The sequence below is a fragment of the Lottia gigantea genome, assembly GCF_000327385.1.
Source record: "Lottia gigantea unplaced genomic scaffold LOTGIsca_99, whole genome shotgun sequence".
NCBI lineage: Eukaryota > Metazoa > Mollusca > Gastropoda > Lottiidae > Lottia > Lottia gigantea.
Window position 1 is genome coordinate 704170 of NW_008711185.1, and position 17158 is coordinate 721327.

The 17158-nt window shown below is 30.3% G+C and overlaps 1 protein-coding gene across 1 annotated transcript; it reads left to right on the top strand.

Annotated features, from left to right (window-relative positions):
• Window positions 1-10739: 10739 nt before the first annotated feature.
• LOTGIDRAFT_170493 (hypothetical protein) lies at window positions 10740-14374 on the top strand (the record flags this gene model as incomplete). The annotated part of the gene is made up of 3 exons (XM_009069150.1): window positions 10740-10792; window positions 12919-12950; window positions 13677-14374. The coding sequence occupies 3 exons, from the start codon at window positions 10740-10742 to the stop codon at window positions 14372-14374; spliced, it is 783 nt and encodes a 260-aa protein (XP_009067398.1).
• Between the last annotated feature and the right edge of the window lie 2784 nt (window positions 14375-17158).

Sequence of the window (17158 nt, forward strand, 5' to 3'; positions counted from 1 at the left end):
TGATTTTGAACATAAAATATTTAGTTTCCAGACATACTAATCCCCTCAAATATACCTCAAAGTAGAAATTACACTTTCTATTTCTATCCTCACTCTTTGCTCCTATGCTCTTCTACATGACTAAGTCTCTGGAAAAGATGGATAATCATGGATACAAATGCCCAAATTTCGACATAAAGCTGTGAACACTATTAATAATAAGCTTATCTATCTTTCTGAGATTAAGGCACAATTGATCAAACAGATGGCAAACCTTTCATAGATCCAAAGTCATAAGACAAAACAGTTATTATAGTTTTAGAAAAAAATTATTAATTTGGTGTATACATTATGATATATACTTCATGATACTTTATGATATATACTTTATGATATTCCCTTATGTACATGAAGATATAGCTTATAACAATACTTTTAATATTATACCCCATTTCGCACTGTCCAACTGGATTATTGAACTTCGGTAGAATTTTCAATTCAATTTGATTTGGTTTGAGCACTAACTGCAATCCTATCTGGATAGCTGCTCTTACACTGCCAAGAAAAGTTTTCAAGATAACTTTTTAGTAAAATGTCCTGTCAGAGTTGATAGAATTGAACTGTATAAAAATATGAACATTATAGCAATATGATATTCTGTTTCCCCTTCTGTGTACGTTATTAATCTTTTTCTTGTGATTTTCAAACGTCCCTGACAACAAGAGACGCCATTTTGAAGTATCATAATACCCCACTTAATATTCTTATCCAGATAACTTCTTGTATAGTTTTGTACTGCCACTTATCTGGATTGTATCCAGACAAATCCACCTGGAGATTAGATTTTTATATGTGGATAACTTCTTGCTAGAACAGAATATGTTTATTTGTCATTGTGAAAGCAACTGGAAGTTATTCGGATAGAACTGGATAGAACCAAATTACTTTTGTAGTATGAAAGGATTTGATAAAAGGAGTTTGATTTTAAGATATCAATATAAGTTTTGTCATAAATAAAACTCTTCTTACCACCTATCATATATATATGTTATACCTTTATAAAGTTGTATAGAAACATGTGCTTGATTATCAATGATACTCAGAAATGAGAGAACAATGATAAATGTAAACTATAACATAAATTCCTGGAAGTCTATCTTCAGGAACCAGGTGGTTCATCATAAAATTTTCTAGTCTAATATCACATCATTTTTTTGCAATAAAACAATTAAATTTATATAATGTTAAAGAAAATATATGATGAACATATGTTCATGATGTATATGCTTAGAACAAATTTAATGCAGTATTTTTCTTGGAGAGTGATATTGGCTAATTCCTTTTATATTTGAAACCATACAGGAGACTTTGATATAACACACAGAGCCTCAGATTCAGTAGTCTTTAGTGAACAACTTGACAGTTTTCACATGTCAGCCCTCTAACCTCCATCACTAACAGGAGAAAACCTAGCAGAAAAATGTGAAGATCCTAATGAGAATATTGACATTGATATCAAAACATGATCACTGATCATACAACCAACTAATCATCCATGATAGACAGAAACATTTGTCTCTTCCTAAAGACCTGATCAAAATGTGAATAAACTGCTCACAATCTTCTGGATGATCAAAACAGGTTTGACCTGTCATCTCAAGGCACATTTAACTCAATATTGCTCTCAAACAAGCATAAGAGACACTTAAATGCAACTGATCATCAACTTGCTGCACTTGAAATATGTACTTATTGAACATGCCTTGAGCCAAATACTTGTTATCTTTATATTACTCTGTTGAGATATAAGTGTTATGATATTGCAAAGATATCCCTAAACAATCAATTACTTTTCAATTGAATAGATCATTTGCTACCACCAATATATTGCCCAACTATTATTTTTGATTGAAAGTTTCGTTTTGCTGTTTAGATCGTTTTTGTACTAAGGGTTTTTTATTGGGTATTCCAATCACTGTATGTTTTTCTTTATAATTTACTTGTAAATAGAAGTGTACATATTCACTGATAATATATTATCAGCATGAATCAGAAAAATTTGTGATAATGCAATTTTTGTGTGATTTTGAAGTGTTTGTAATAATGAAATGCTTGCATGCTTTTGAAGTGTTTGTGATATTGAAATGCTTTCATGATTTGGAAGTGTTTGTGATATTGAAATGCTTTCATGATTTGGAAGTGTTTGTGATATTGAAATGCTTGCATGATGTGGAAGTGTTTGTGATAATGAAACGCTTTCATGATTCGAAAGTGTTTGTGTTTTACGATTATTTCAAGATTTGACTTGATCACCAACATTATGAATCGATATATAAATATTTATAATTCTTCAAGGAAACCTAAAAACTTTTGTGAAATAGTTCCTGGCATTAAGAGAAAAGGTATATAATTTAGTATGTATTATGAACTTATGAGCCGACAAGTGTCAAAAAAGTCTGTAAGCTTATATTTGAAAATATCTAATCAATTCAATATGTAACACTTTGCGAGCCAGGGTAGAATTACTCTTCTAGACACCTGATAGCGCTTTTCATAATGATATACTTACTCACTTAAAGATGGGTCGCCTTATTTTTTAGCGTCAATATAAGCAAACAATTTGATTAATTGGTGTTTCTAATGAATTATCATATCATTATGTCCTTATTGCATATAATTAAGAGTTTTAACCAATCATAAATGTCCATATTTGTATGAACAGTCTGTATGACTTTCTTGATCGGTCACTCATTGAAATTCTGCTGGTAATTCTCTTCTAATTTAGCTAATTATGAATTAATTATGGACATGTGAGACAAACTGGTATTTTTAAAGTCATTAGAACACCTCTACTTTCTATTCCTATAAGTATTAGCATTTTCATTTTCATAAATGATGATAAATGAAAATAAGGGAACCCATCTTAAAGAATGATATACTTCCTCATATAAAAAATTCATTAGCTGCTACCAAAGTTTTAACAAAATGTTGTTTTGGATTTCGGGTTTCGTTTTGCAGTTCGGATTGTTAGAACTTGGTTTATTTATTGTAAAAGGTAATATATGCTTCCTTCCTATAACAGATATACAATACAATGAGGGGTAAATTACAAGATAAACATCTTATAGCTGGCAGCCATTTCTTTTAATGTCTTGAAAATCTAATTAGATTAAATGTTTTAATGAAAACCAAATTATATATCTTTATGTAAACATGTCTAGCTTATATCATTATATCATTATTATTGTACATGTAAATAAAGCTTAGAAACTCTATAAAATAATTGGTAAACGTCATGTTAATAGGCATCTTAATATAGAATAGTATATAGAACTTGAGAAATATCACCAAAAATAATTATCTCTTTATCATAAATACCTAACATAACATAAGCAGTCAAAGTGGCCTTTCTCTTTTATGTTTTAAAATGATAGATGAAATCAACAGTTACATATAGTTGAAATGAATTTAACCTCTTCAAGTTTTAAGAGAACATGTGAAATTCATCTAAAACGTAAAATTCCTTTACAACTTGGTTACTTCAATTTCCTCCTCTTTGAAAACCAAAATTGAAAAAATATCATGGCATTTATCTTTCTCAATGATTATCAGTTTACAAAATTTTCTACATATCTATGAAAAAATATCTATAAAATTACAAAGTAGATTTGTTAATTATATTTAATGAACACTGTTTATAGTTATAACTGTATTTAAGACATCTTTAAATAGATCTTTATGATCAGAAATATGGCACCATCATTTTAAACCTATTTTTTTTCTTGAGAAGAAAGAGTTCATAAAACTCATATTGGTTTCATCACTATGAAAACTTATACATAATCTTATTCAGTGCAAAGATGTTAACCAAGAACTTTTATAGAACATCATAGTTGCATCACCATTGTCAGATCATGGTTAGTGTGTGCAGTTACCTACAGAAAAAATACAACATGGACATTGTCTGGCACAATTTCAGCAAATCTCTGGTTCAATCTCTTTTACAACTACAAGACAATTTCATGCCTTGTGTCATATTGTGGTACCATGCAGGGTATGCTTACTCCTCTAGGCAACTGATAACATCTTTTATAATGAAATACTTTGTAATTTATAATTGATATACTTCCTCATATAAATAGTTCATTTGCTGTTACCAATATAAATCCAAACAACTGCTAATTTGGATTCAAGTTCTTTTTAGGTTTTTATTACCTTTCTTAAAAAAACATATTTTGCACATATTTATAATTAAACTTTCTAGTGCTATGTAATTAACATTAAGTAGATACAGAAATACAACACCAAATTTTCAGAAACAATTTCTAGAGATTAGGGTGGTTGAAAGTAACAAGTTCCTATCCAACAGAAGGCACTGGCACAGGGTTAAAGCAATGTTCATGAATGTTAAGGTAGTAATTTCATTACCTGTTTTAAATTAAAATATTTTACTTATATTTATAATTAAACTTTCTGGTGCTACATAATTAACATTGAGTAGATACAGTAAAGGTAATTTGTATTATTGACAATTAAGCAAAAATACATGTACATTAGTTAGATTTATCATTTTACACATCACCTACTCTCTGTGCACACATATTGGAATCTTATCTCATGCTCCTTAATTTACTCTCCTGGCAAATCTAACTAATTTAACAGACACATAAAACATTCATATGTAATGAATTTAGAAATTATTTCTCAAAAAGGAATAATTGTACATTAGCCTCAGAAACGTGAATTTTTTAGCTAAGTTGATCAGCAATAGTGTTCACAGCTCACCGTCGAAATTTGAGTCTGTTCAGAATTAAAATGACGATTCGTCTTTTCTTGATTTAAAGAATTTTCTAGTACTTCTGAAGTCTATATACTGAATATATTCAAGATGCAAATCACTGCCGAATATGATGAGCAATGACCTTTAACCAATCAAAGCAGTGATGCAAAAAACAAACAAAAAAAGTTAAAAGACAAGAACAAAATTTTTTTTTCTTATCATTCTCTCATTAACTGACAAATATAGCCTGACTAAGATGTATGAAATTTTACAACTAATTAATTTTTTTCTGTGTTTATTGTGAAATAAAATGACAAGATACATTTATTTTAACTACTGAAGTCAAATGAGCCAGTTCAACTTTCAGTGCATTTACATTGTATATTATGTGATCTATAAAAACTTCCAAGAGTGTTTATGTCATATGCCAGATTTATTATTATCGGAGCCCTGGTGAAATATTGAATTGAGCAATGAATATCTTATATTTCATGACATAAAGATTCTATTTATCACACAACTATCAATTAACATTTCATTAAATTCCTTGTACTTTTTCTATGTATTACAAATCTTCAAAGTAACGTTATTTGGAACAATTTCATGCTATTTACCTTCAATTTTCACCGAGTCAACAACTTCAAAGAATGCCATGTTGTTATGTTTACATGCTGCATAAATACATGACCTAATTTGCATAATTATTTACCTGTACTACGAGTTCATTTTGTTTTAATGAACCTGTGTTATAATCCCAAGAACAGAACTGATGTGTGATAAATACCACTATTCAGCCAGCCCTTTTATGTAATATCAGTGACTAATTCTATTACTTTTACCAATATTCAGTGACTTTTATCTTTTTTTTACCTATTTTAATTAATCTTCAAGTACATGGTCAATTATTTACTTCCAACAGAATCATTCAATTTCTCCTTTTTTTAACATTTCAATTACTTTTAAGGTCAGATGATTATTTTTTTTTTCAACTTTAGATATATCAAATTTAATTGCTTATAGATTAGTTGGAGTTTTTAGTTACAACGTCAGTGAACTATTGAACAATTTAGATGTTAAAAGTATAAAAAAAACAGTAAGATATAATCTAAAAATTAAATGTCAAATACATTTACAATGATATGTATCAAATTTAAATACTTCATCATTAAAGGGGTTGCAAAGATGTTTTCTTACTTTTTTATGTGTATTTGGGCCAATTATGGCTTCTATTTGCAGCATACCATTTTTCCATCAGATGTCTGTGGTTCTTGTAATTAAAGTAATGCTTATAGAAATACCAATAGATATCTGACTGAAAATTAGTATTGTGCAATTCAATGCTATCAGTGTCCTCGATAATAGGTCAGGGAGTTTTAGTGCAATACCAGAGTACTCTTAAAAATTTTTTTAAACATACAGTTCAAGCCTCTAAAAGACAATTGCTTTCTGAGAAAACAGAGTCATCTTACATCAATAAAACTACCAAATTATATCTCATAGCCAACTTAACTGGTGTGTTACATTTTATATATTTATCAAAACTACACAAATTGTGTTGCTGTACATAAAAATGGAATCTGACTTTCATATTTCTTTATTAAATTTAAATACTAAAAATAAAACAGAATGATTCAATTTGGTTGTATTCAAAGTCTTATTTAGTAATTTAATATAAATATTACAGACTAATAACCAAGCTTCTTATTTAGTAATATAATATTAATATTACTGACTAATAACCAAGCTTCTTATTTAGTAATATAATATAAATATTACTGACTAATAACCAAGCTTCTTATTTAGTAATATAATATTAATATTACAGACTAATAACCAAGCTTCTTATTTAGTAATATAATATTAATATTACTGACTAATAACCAAGCTTCTTATTTAGTAATATAATATAAATATTACAGACTAATAACCAAGCTTCTTATTTAGTAATATAATATTAATATTACAGACTAATAACCAAGCTTCTTATTTAGTAATATAATATAAATATTACAGACTAATAACCAAGCTTCTTATTTAGTAATATAATATAAATATTACAGACTAATAACCAAGCTTCTTATTTAGTAATATAATATAAATATTACTGACTAATAACCAAGCTTCTTATTTAGTAATATAATATTAATATTACAGACTAATAACCAAGCTTCTTATTTAGTAATATAATATAAATATTACTGACTAATAACCAAGCTTCTTATTTAGTAATATAATATTAATATTACAGACTAATAACCAAGCTTCTTATTTAGATTATACTTCATCATTGTATTATAGTTTCTCTTTTACATTTGTTAATATCACAAGAAGAAAATTGGTTCACTAAAACAATATTAGTGAAGACTTTCTGCTTTAAAAGACAGAATTCAATAAAACACCCTTTTATGATACATTACATTGGTGTAACCTATATTCCTGCATATATATAAGGATTCAACATCAAATTTCATCAAAATTTATGAACAGAATTTTTTTTCATGTCTTAGATGTTTCTTCAGATATTCTATAAAATATTTAAAATTGGTTTGGTTTTAGTTTCCTTATGAATCCCTCACTTTTACCCATATTTCATGAATAACCAACTCGACAACTGCTGCAAAATGTGTCACAATGTTTGATCTATAAATTAGTTGAGAAAAGCGTGTTGTATGGATACCCAGTGGTATGCTATGTTTAGAGAAGCATTCTAATGAGAATTACTTTCGTGTGGATTCATATCTCAACATCCAAATATTATTTAAGAGTCTTAGATTGTCTTTGACAATCAAAAAATCATTATTTTAGAAGAATTTATAGTCCCAAAGGAGGATCAGTTTGACAGGAAGTATTTAAGAGTGAAGTGTGTTTTTATCTTTCTAGAGCAAGTGACATGCAATTGAAAATTTTATTTTCAATATTTGTGAAATGACGGAAAGAATTAGATACTGAGCTTGGTTTGAGAGTAATATAATTTTGTATAGTACAGTAGAAAGTTTGTTTCAACTATTTTTATTCCTCGGCACTGTGAGATGATACAATTGAAAGTAGAAAATCCAAGTTGACAAGCACACTGTGATCTAATCAAGCATACTCAAACATTGGTCAAGTTTATGTAAATGGGAAGAGTTAATGAGATATGGTGATTTCTGACCACTCGCTGAATTTTGTTCTCAGAGAAAATATGTTATGTAGGCGGTTTAAAGGAAGTTTATCATACAGTCTGATGCTAATCTGTTGACTAGACATTAACTTGTTTAATATTAAATGGCCTTTGCTGACAGAGTTCGTGAATTCATTGTAGAAGAGTTAGTTACATTGGTGCTAAATGATCACATGTACTGTTGAAGACCTGTTTTAGCTAGTAGACAAAGAATGTTTGCTAGTTGTCTGTTCTGTTATCCTGAATTTTAAGTACATTATTAAAGCAAGCATATAAATTATTTGTTAACATCTGATTCACAGGTGTCTCAGGTATTTAATAAACGAGGCTGGTAGACAACTTTTCTAAGTTTTAATTAGTCCAAAACATCTCCCTAATCTTCCTTTTTTGTAGTTTAGTCATACCATCATTATTCCCTACACCATTTATGTCATGTTGCAGTTCCATCAGATTTTTTTTTTAAATGAAACTAATCTCTCAGCTGCCATCAAAGACTGCATGTGAATCCAAGGATCAAGGGTCACCTGATACTAACAAAACAAGTAGCGTTGATGCCTCAGCATCAGGGTTTGGTGGATTCGAGGTAAATAAATTTGGAGTTAAAAACAAGTCCTATTGGTTTCTGATTCACTCCAGCCAATAACTTTCACAAAAGCTATCAGAGGCCGGAATAGAGGCAGATGTTTCAGACTATGGTTTCATGGGTTTATGATATACTATAATAACAAGCTTTTTGTCAAAGTGGTTTACACATTAGTTTTTATAAGTGTATCTTATGTGCAATATAAAACTTTTCTTTAGTGTAAAATCATCAATCTGTAAAAAGTTAAGAGATAAAACAAGTATATTCATGAAAGTGCTTTCAGTGATCAAAGTTGCACCACTAGATTGAGACAATAGAACACAAGATTCCCAACTAAATAAATAATTCATAAAGAATGCATCAAATGAAAATAATATAATAAAAGATGAATGATAGTAAACACCATTGTTAATGAGTGAGTGACAGAAATTACAGCACAATCTGTTCATGTCATCTCATCTGTGAAGTTGTACTTGTTTATCAATTTATACCTGTCAAACCAATACCACATGATTTCGCTAATCAACTTCATCTTGAAATGTAACAAGCATTGTTCATTGTTGCTCTTTGTTAAGGACTATTGACACAAACTTTTTGTAAGAGTTTATCAAATCAGTATAACAATGTCATGTGAAAAAAAGTTTTTGAATAAAGGTCACGTAAATAACAATCTATATTCGGAGGAATAATGCGTAAATTGCATGCATAGCATTTTAAACAGAAAATGTATTTAAGTGGAAAAATTGCTATGATCTGGTATGCCACTTCCATAAAATTATCTATCAATCAAGAAAGGAAAATTCCATAGTTTTATATAAATTAAAAAAAAATCTTTCTGTTTGAAGTAATTGAAACATGATTGAAATGAATGAAGAATGGCATTGTTTAGTAACGAATGTGTGTGTATATTGATGCCAATTAAACATTTAACTAAATTACAACCAATCACAGGCCTTGACAGAATGTCTGTAAACATGCACTAAGCCATAATGATTACAGTCTTTCTGTCCAGGGCTCTTTTTTGTAGTATTCGAGTACAATTTGCTGCATTCTATGATTACAAGAAAGGTGGTTATTGCAGTCAAGGTATAAGACAAAGTTTGTAATAGCTTGACATAGTGAAGATGACATACTTTGTGAGTGACTGATTACTGGCATTGATATGATAAATGTTTGGAATTGACTCCTGATATTCAGCATATGATGCCTGATTAAAAATGATTCATGGTATTCCTATAATACTGATTGTCATCATTCCCCTGTATTTGTAATGATTATAGATTTGATTAGTTGTGTTGATATGATAAACAATTGGAAATGATTCCTAGTATTCAAAATAGAATTTTAGTTAATTCCTGAAGTTTGTAATAAGAAATGATTTGTTGTATTGATATGATAAACAATTGGAAATGATGCCAGGAAATGATTCCTATTATATATAAATGATTGTTGTCAGTTCCTGATATTAATAATGATTACAAATGATTTTTTCTACAGGTATGATAAACAATTGGAAATGATTCCTAGTATTCAAAATAGAATTTTAGTCAATTCCTGAAGTTTGTAATAAGAAATGATTTGTTGTATTGATATGATAAACAATTGGAAATGATGCCAGGAAATGATTCCTATTATATATAAATGATTGTTGTCAGTTCCTGATATTAGTAATGATTACAAATGATTTTTTCTACAGGTATAATAAACAATTGGAAATGATTCATAAATGATTGGCGGTATTGAAAACTAATTGGAATTGATTCCCGTTATTGGTCAGAAAAGTAGGACGTAAAACTAGATTAATCTTATTCTGAATTGACCACCCTAAGGCAATCGGTTTGTATTATCACTACTATTTAGGCAGTAGTAATATTTGATAAAACTTGTTCCATAATATTGATAAAACTACGTCAAGCTTTCTGGTTTCTTAAGATTTAAGCAGGGATTAAATAATTCAGGGATACAAGACTGCCATCATGATCAAAACAGTCTCCAGGGTACTTGTTTGACCTTTAGACTTGAAATATGACTATAATGTTGCAATGGAGGCATTCTGCTTTTTAGACAGTTATATATACATGTATAACATACCCAGTGTAATAGATATTACATTAATATTACATCACTAACCAATTCTCCCTATTCTAACAAATAGGTTAAAAAAAAACACAATGACATCTTAGTTGGCAGAATTACATAATTGTACAAACATTCCGAAGGTGTCTCAAAATGTCAACATGAGAATAAGTTCTACTTGTCCAACTTCAGTAGGGATGCAGTCTGAAAATAGGTCAGTTGTCTGAAGATGTCATAGCATGCAACTGTGAAACAAAGAGAGAAGTTGGAGTGTCAAAGTTTAGATTTTGTCATTGATCCCATGTGGTTGGAAAGTTTTCAATCTAATATTCCAATGGAGTTCAATGGAGCACCTATTGGCTGTGGACTGTGTTGGGTCTGGGTATGTTCCCAGTTGTTTAATTACTTGGTAGTCAAGATTTCGACTGGAGTGTCTCGGTAAATGGTAGAATATTTCTAATTGTACATATACATAGGAACATTGAAAATGGAATGAAAGTTTTTATTTCATTCAATTACTATCTGGCAAAAATTCTTTAACATGCACAGCAAGCAACACACAATGACTTGCCCCAATGATGTAACATTCTTTCAGACAGCCCATCTGACATTTGTCATTTAATAGGGGGAAATTGCTATCTCAAAATACTATCTCCTTTGCAGTCCTCTAGGTTTACACCATAATTATCTTTGATGTTTGATTGGAAACTTTATGTCTGTCCAAGGTTATGTAAATTATGTTCTGATTTTTTCAACTTAACTTATCAATCTCTGACAAAATAATTAATTATGTGCATTCCGGTCTTTGACAAATTACAAGAACTGTCTTTGACAAAATAAATGGAATATTCTTAGACAAGTCTTTGACAAAATAGGGGAAAAGCCTTTGACAAAATAGGGGAAAAGTCTTTGACAAAATAGGGGAAAAATCTTTGACCAAATAGGGAAAAAGTCTTTGACAAAATAAGGGAAAAATCTATGACCAAATAGGGGAAAAGTATTTGACAAAATAGGGGAAAAGTCTTTGGCAAAATAGGGGAAAAACCTTTGACAAAATAGGGAAAAAGTCTGACAAAATAGGGGAAAAGTCTTTGACAAAATAGGGGGAAAATCTTTGACAAAATAGGGAAAAAGTCTTTGACAAATAGGGAAAAGTCTTCATGAAAATAAATGATCAATCAATGAAGAAATAATAACTGCAGCCGTGTATTTACATGAATGTTTTTCAAGAAAATATGTGAAGCAAAAAAACTTGTAAGTATGTCTGCAAAATATGACAATGCAAAGAGACTGAAAAAGTGATCAAAAACACAAATTAATTTGTAGTAGCCTATAAGTTGAACGCTGTTAATATGTTATAGTAAAAATATGTATCATGATATCACATAAGATAATTTTAAGATGGTACTATTATTTTCAAGTATGTTTAAAGTATGATTGCCTAAATATATAAACAATTTCTAGCTTATTACAGACTCTTCTCATACATTAATAATAATATACCTGTAAATCTATTTCATGTTTTATGTTGTATCTGAAAGCAGTCAATTTTGTGAAATTTTCTGCTCCTTCTGTTTTCTGAGCAAGTAAAACCCAGAACATAAAGAGGGAAACCTTCACTGCATTTGCAGCAAGGATTTCTTGTTCGATTTCATTTACAACACCCTGTTCAAATTCTGATTTTTCTGATAAAATGAAGCATCCAAGTCAAAATGTAAATGAAATGAGGTAACTTTTTTTTACAACTACCTGTATTAAACAAAAACACAAGACGATATTATGGAATATAACACACTTCTTTAATATGGTTGGGCACATAACGTTTCAACACAATATACACGTGTCGTCATCAGATGTAATTGTGTTTATTGTTATATTATGTGCTCCTTGCTTCTATATGTCATTCAAATCTTAAACCTGTATTAAACCCTTTCAACCCAAGCAGATGGTTTACCGGCCACATAATTACACAAGATATACCCGAGCGGACTGTAACCTGGCCATTACCAAATGACATGACACAACGATATACGCTTTTACTCATATTACTTGGAGTTCAGGGTATATGACGATATTTACCATCAGTGTTCAAAGAGTTAAGTAAACCAGGAGGTATAATGTTTTAATGCTCTGAAAACTCTTTGATAAATGGAAATTAATTAAATCATCACACTCTAGAACAATATAGGTGAAATAATAATAATTTAGACAATCATGCTTTAATTACTAGATGAAATAGTAGAAAATTAGGTTAAGATATTAAGTTGTGATTAAAGATACACCAATCATGACTCTAGTCATTTCATAATCACATTCAATAATATTCTACATTGTTAACAGTGTTTGGAAAGTGAGAGCAGTCTATAGGTCAGGTTAGTGCAAATAAATCATCTGTCTGCCTGCTTATTTTTGTTAGTATTTTAACCCATTATTTTAAATCTGTAACTGATATTTCAATTTCAAGAGTATTTAAGAAAATCTGATTTACTAACAATAGTTATCAGACAGTGCTCTCAAGCAGACTGGGTAATCAAATGAAAGCTCGTGTCTTGAATGATAAAGAACAAAAAATCCCACATTAAAGGGATTGTAAAGAGGTTTTCTAGCCTTTTAATGTGTATTGGGGACAACTTTGACTTCTATCAGGGGCATTCCAATTCTTTGTCTGATGCCAATGATCCTTTCAGACCAAATGTTCTTACTGTTTTGGCATTTTCTGCACCACATATAATGAACCAACTATGGTAAATGAAAATCAAGCATTAAAAGATATTTAGTTGACACTAGGAGTAGGAAATCAAGGTTTAAAGCTAAGTTGTGATGAACAAACAAACCCACGAGAGCTGTGACACCTTCAGCTGAGTGATAATTTGATTTATCACCATTTTTAATTCCTTTACTTTTAGTCTAGTTAGAGTTAGACGGCATGACCTGAGAGACCTTAGTTAATTTAAACACCATACATTAATAACCAAATTAATATAGAAGTTATTCTAGTTTGATACTATGTATTTTTCAGCTAATGATCAAATGAAGAACAATTTCTGTTGTCCAGAGATTTATGTAGGAAGAGAATGAAGAGAATGTAGAGATTGTAGAGAATGAAGAGAATGTAGAGAATGAAGAGAATGTAGAGAATGAAGAGAATGTAGAGATTGTAGAGAACGTAGAGAATGTAGAGAATGAAGAGAATGTAGAGAATGAAGAGAATGTAGTTAATGTAGAGAATGAAGAGAATGTAGAGATTGTAGAGAATGAAGAGAACGTAGAGAATGTAGAGAATGTAGAGAACGTAGAGAATGTAGAGAATGAAGAGAACGAAGAGAATGTAGAGAATGAAGAGAACGAAGAGAATGTAGAGAATGAAGAGAACGTAGAGAATGTAGAGAACGAAGAGAATGTAGAGAATGAAGAGAACGTAGAGAATGAAGAGAACGAAGAGAATGTAGAGAATGAAGAGAACGTAGAGAATGTAGAGAATGAAGAGAACGAAGAGAATGTAGAGAATGAAGAGAACGAGGAGAATGTACAGAATGAAGAGAACGTAGAGAATGAAGAGAACGAAGAGAATGTAGAGAATGAAGAGAACGAAGAGAATGTAGAGAACGAAGAGAACGAAGAGAATGTAGAGAATGAAGAGAACGAAGAGAATGTAGAGAACGTAGAGAATGAAAAGAACAAAGAGAATGTAGAGAATGAAGAGAACGAAGAGAATGAAGAGAACGAAGAGAACGTAGAGAATGAAGAGAACGTAGAGAATGTAGATTATGAAGAGAACGAAGAGAATGTAGGTTAACAATGAATTACAAAAGCCTTTCAATATTTGATGGTAATGGAATTTATCAGAATCGGAAGTCTGAATACTGTTTGTAGGATATTAAAGTACAAGGAATCTAAATGAACTCTCTGACATAGTCGATAATGATATCTTCCTACATGATAATGCATGTCACCATTAATATCCAAAGAACTTTATTGGTTGTGTTAAAGTAAAAGTTCAGCAGTGCTTGGGTACATGCTAAAAACCCTTTCACATTACACATGATCAATTCTCAGATTGGAACAGATGAATTTTGTGTAAACAGACAAAGCATTCTGAAAACCATTCTGATTTTCTAGCTCACCTTAAAGAGGTGTTCTCATAAAGGCTTTCAGAACAAACTGGTTAAATCTGTGATAGGGGTGGTTGAAAAGAAACCAGTTTCTACTGACAAGCAAATAGTCACTATTCAACAGAAGGTGTAATGGAAACAATAACTAATCTGAGAACTTTTTATTGTACATGCCTTATAAGCAACTTTCAAATTTATCTGACGAATTTCATTATTTAGTGCCATTGATGTTCACATCTGAGTTACTACAAGAACTAACTTTGAGAACAGTTTTGGTTTATGAAGCACTCTAATTTATCACAATGTAACAGAGGCTTTAGTAACCACGTATAGTGATACAGGATGCAGGCATACATGTGTACAGGTCAGGAAGAAAAATCTGGAGATTTGTCTTGAAAAATCTGGAGATTGGGTGAAAAGTCGGAAGATTTTTCTGAAGCGCGTAACTTCGTGATTTGAAACTTCAATTTGATTGTTTTTTTCTTTTTTTTTTCAAATAAGCTTTAAGCCTTGTAAATTAATTAAATTGATCATAGGCCTACATGACACAGTTAAAATTAACAATCTATAATTATGGTTAATTCTAGAAATAGTGCCTGATATTTCAAATTTAAAATTTCAAAAAAAATTTGATTTTATCATTCTTCAGTATTGATTAAATCAAAAATAATGTCAAGGTGAAATGATGTTTGAAAACAAGAAAGCAAGCATGATCCCAGCCCTCTAAATTAAATAGTACCGGTGGCTATAGGCCTACATCATACATGTCATACCATATTAAAAATCAGTATGTTCTGAAAGCAATATTTAGTAAATAATATGTACTGACAATGTTACTTTTTCCAAAGGTGTAATTCATGACATCTTAAATATCTCCAGTGCGATCATTAAATACCTTTCCTGCAACACTCTCACGAAGTATTGAACTGAATTTTCCGCTTCCATTTTGACGTTCTTCAGAATGGAAAGACTTGTAATAAGTAAGCCCGTTATGCAGGCAATAAAATGAATGTTTACAGGCTACAGTAAAATTACAAAACGATTTTATGAAACGAAGTTTGAGTTTATATAAGAATTAGACATCCAGTCGCGTATGATAATCTACCGATAATGAAAAATAATTCTGAAACGACGTCCATGTTATATAGGCCTATTATAGACCTCGCAGATTGACACTGACGATTTTTTAGTAAAAGTAGGGCTACCGTAAAATTTATTATAAAAGCGAAAGTAGAATCTACCAGATGTTGTTATAAAAAGTGTGTCGTGGGCTTAATCAAATTACCATCTTAATTGGGGGATTAATTAATCAGGCAATGATAATATTATTACATGATGAGATTAACGCGTGTTACCGGCAATCAAGATATAAGTAATGATAGATATTTTGTTGTTTTATGGTAGAGAATTTGGACATTGAAAACAGTAGGTCCCGTGAAAATTTGATCAGGAAAAAAAACAAAAATCGGTAGATTTGGGTATCCCGTCGGTAGAGCGGTAGACAACATGCAAAAACGGTAGAAACCCGACATCATCGGTAGATTACACATGTATGGATGCAGGGGTTTAAAAATTGTAAGCCATATAAACTACAATTGCCATTGGAATCTTAATTTTAAAAATGAGCTGTCTATTGTAAACAGGATCTTTTGATAAGACAATTGCTCCTAAACCTTTCAACCTTGTATAAAACCATGTAATGGAATGGTCAATTTAGATGGTGATTTTAATCTGATGATAATAATTAAATCTCTATTGTATGTTAAAATATATGGGGCAAATGCTTTTACATTTGTGTTTGTTTTATCTAGCAATTTATCAGTTCAATACATTTTGCTTTTATTTTAGAAAGATCTTAGATTGGCTTAAATCTCTATTATTTTCTTTTCTTTAAAAGCTACTGTAGTAAAGATAACTAAACCATTTTTATGAAATTATAAGTCTAATGTGCCTTCCACTGGTTGAAAGGGGTCATTTTCTAACTTTAAGACTGATTTTAGTCCTGCTTTTGCTGAGGGGGAATCAATTAGTATCATGTTAAACTTAGCTCAACATGCTTGTGTGACAACCTGTATCAGATCTCAGATTGCAAGACAAAATGTTGCGATCCAACAATTTTTTTCATGAAATTTTTTTGCCAAATCTAGAAACATGAGGCAACTCTGTTTAACTATATGGAATTAACGGTCATTGGTAAGATCAATCTTAAGTCTAAACTGGAACATGATGAATTGCTATCGAATTTCGAATAAAATATGACTTAATTAGAGCAAAAGTGAAATTTGTCGTGACGATTGCTTATCAAATTTTTTAATCTAAAGTTATGACGCAGGTAATGTACATCACAACTAGTGCTTGTTAAACCAATTATACCACAATATCACATTGCATGTCCTGATACAAAGACTATGCTAAAAAATATATCATGATACAAAGACTATGCTAAAAAATATATCACGATACAAAGA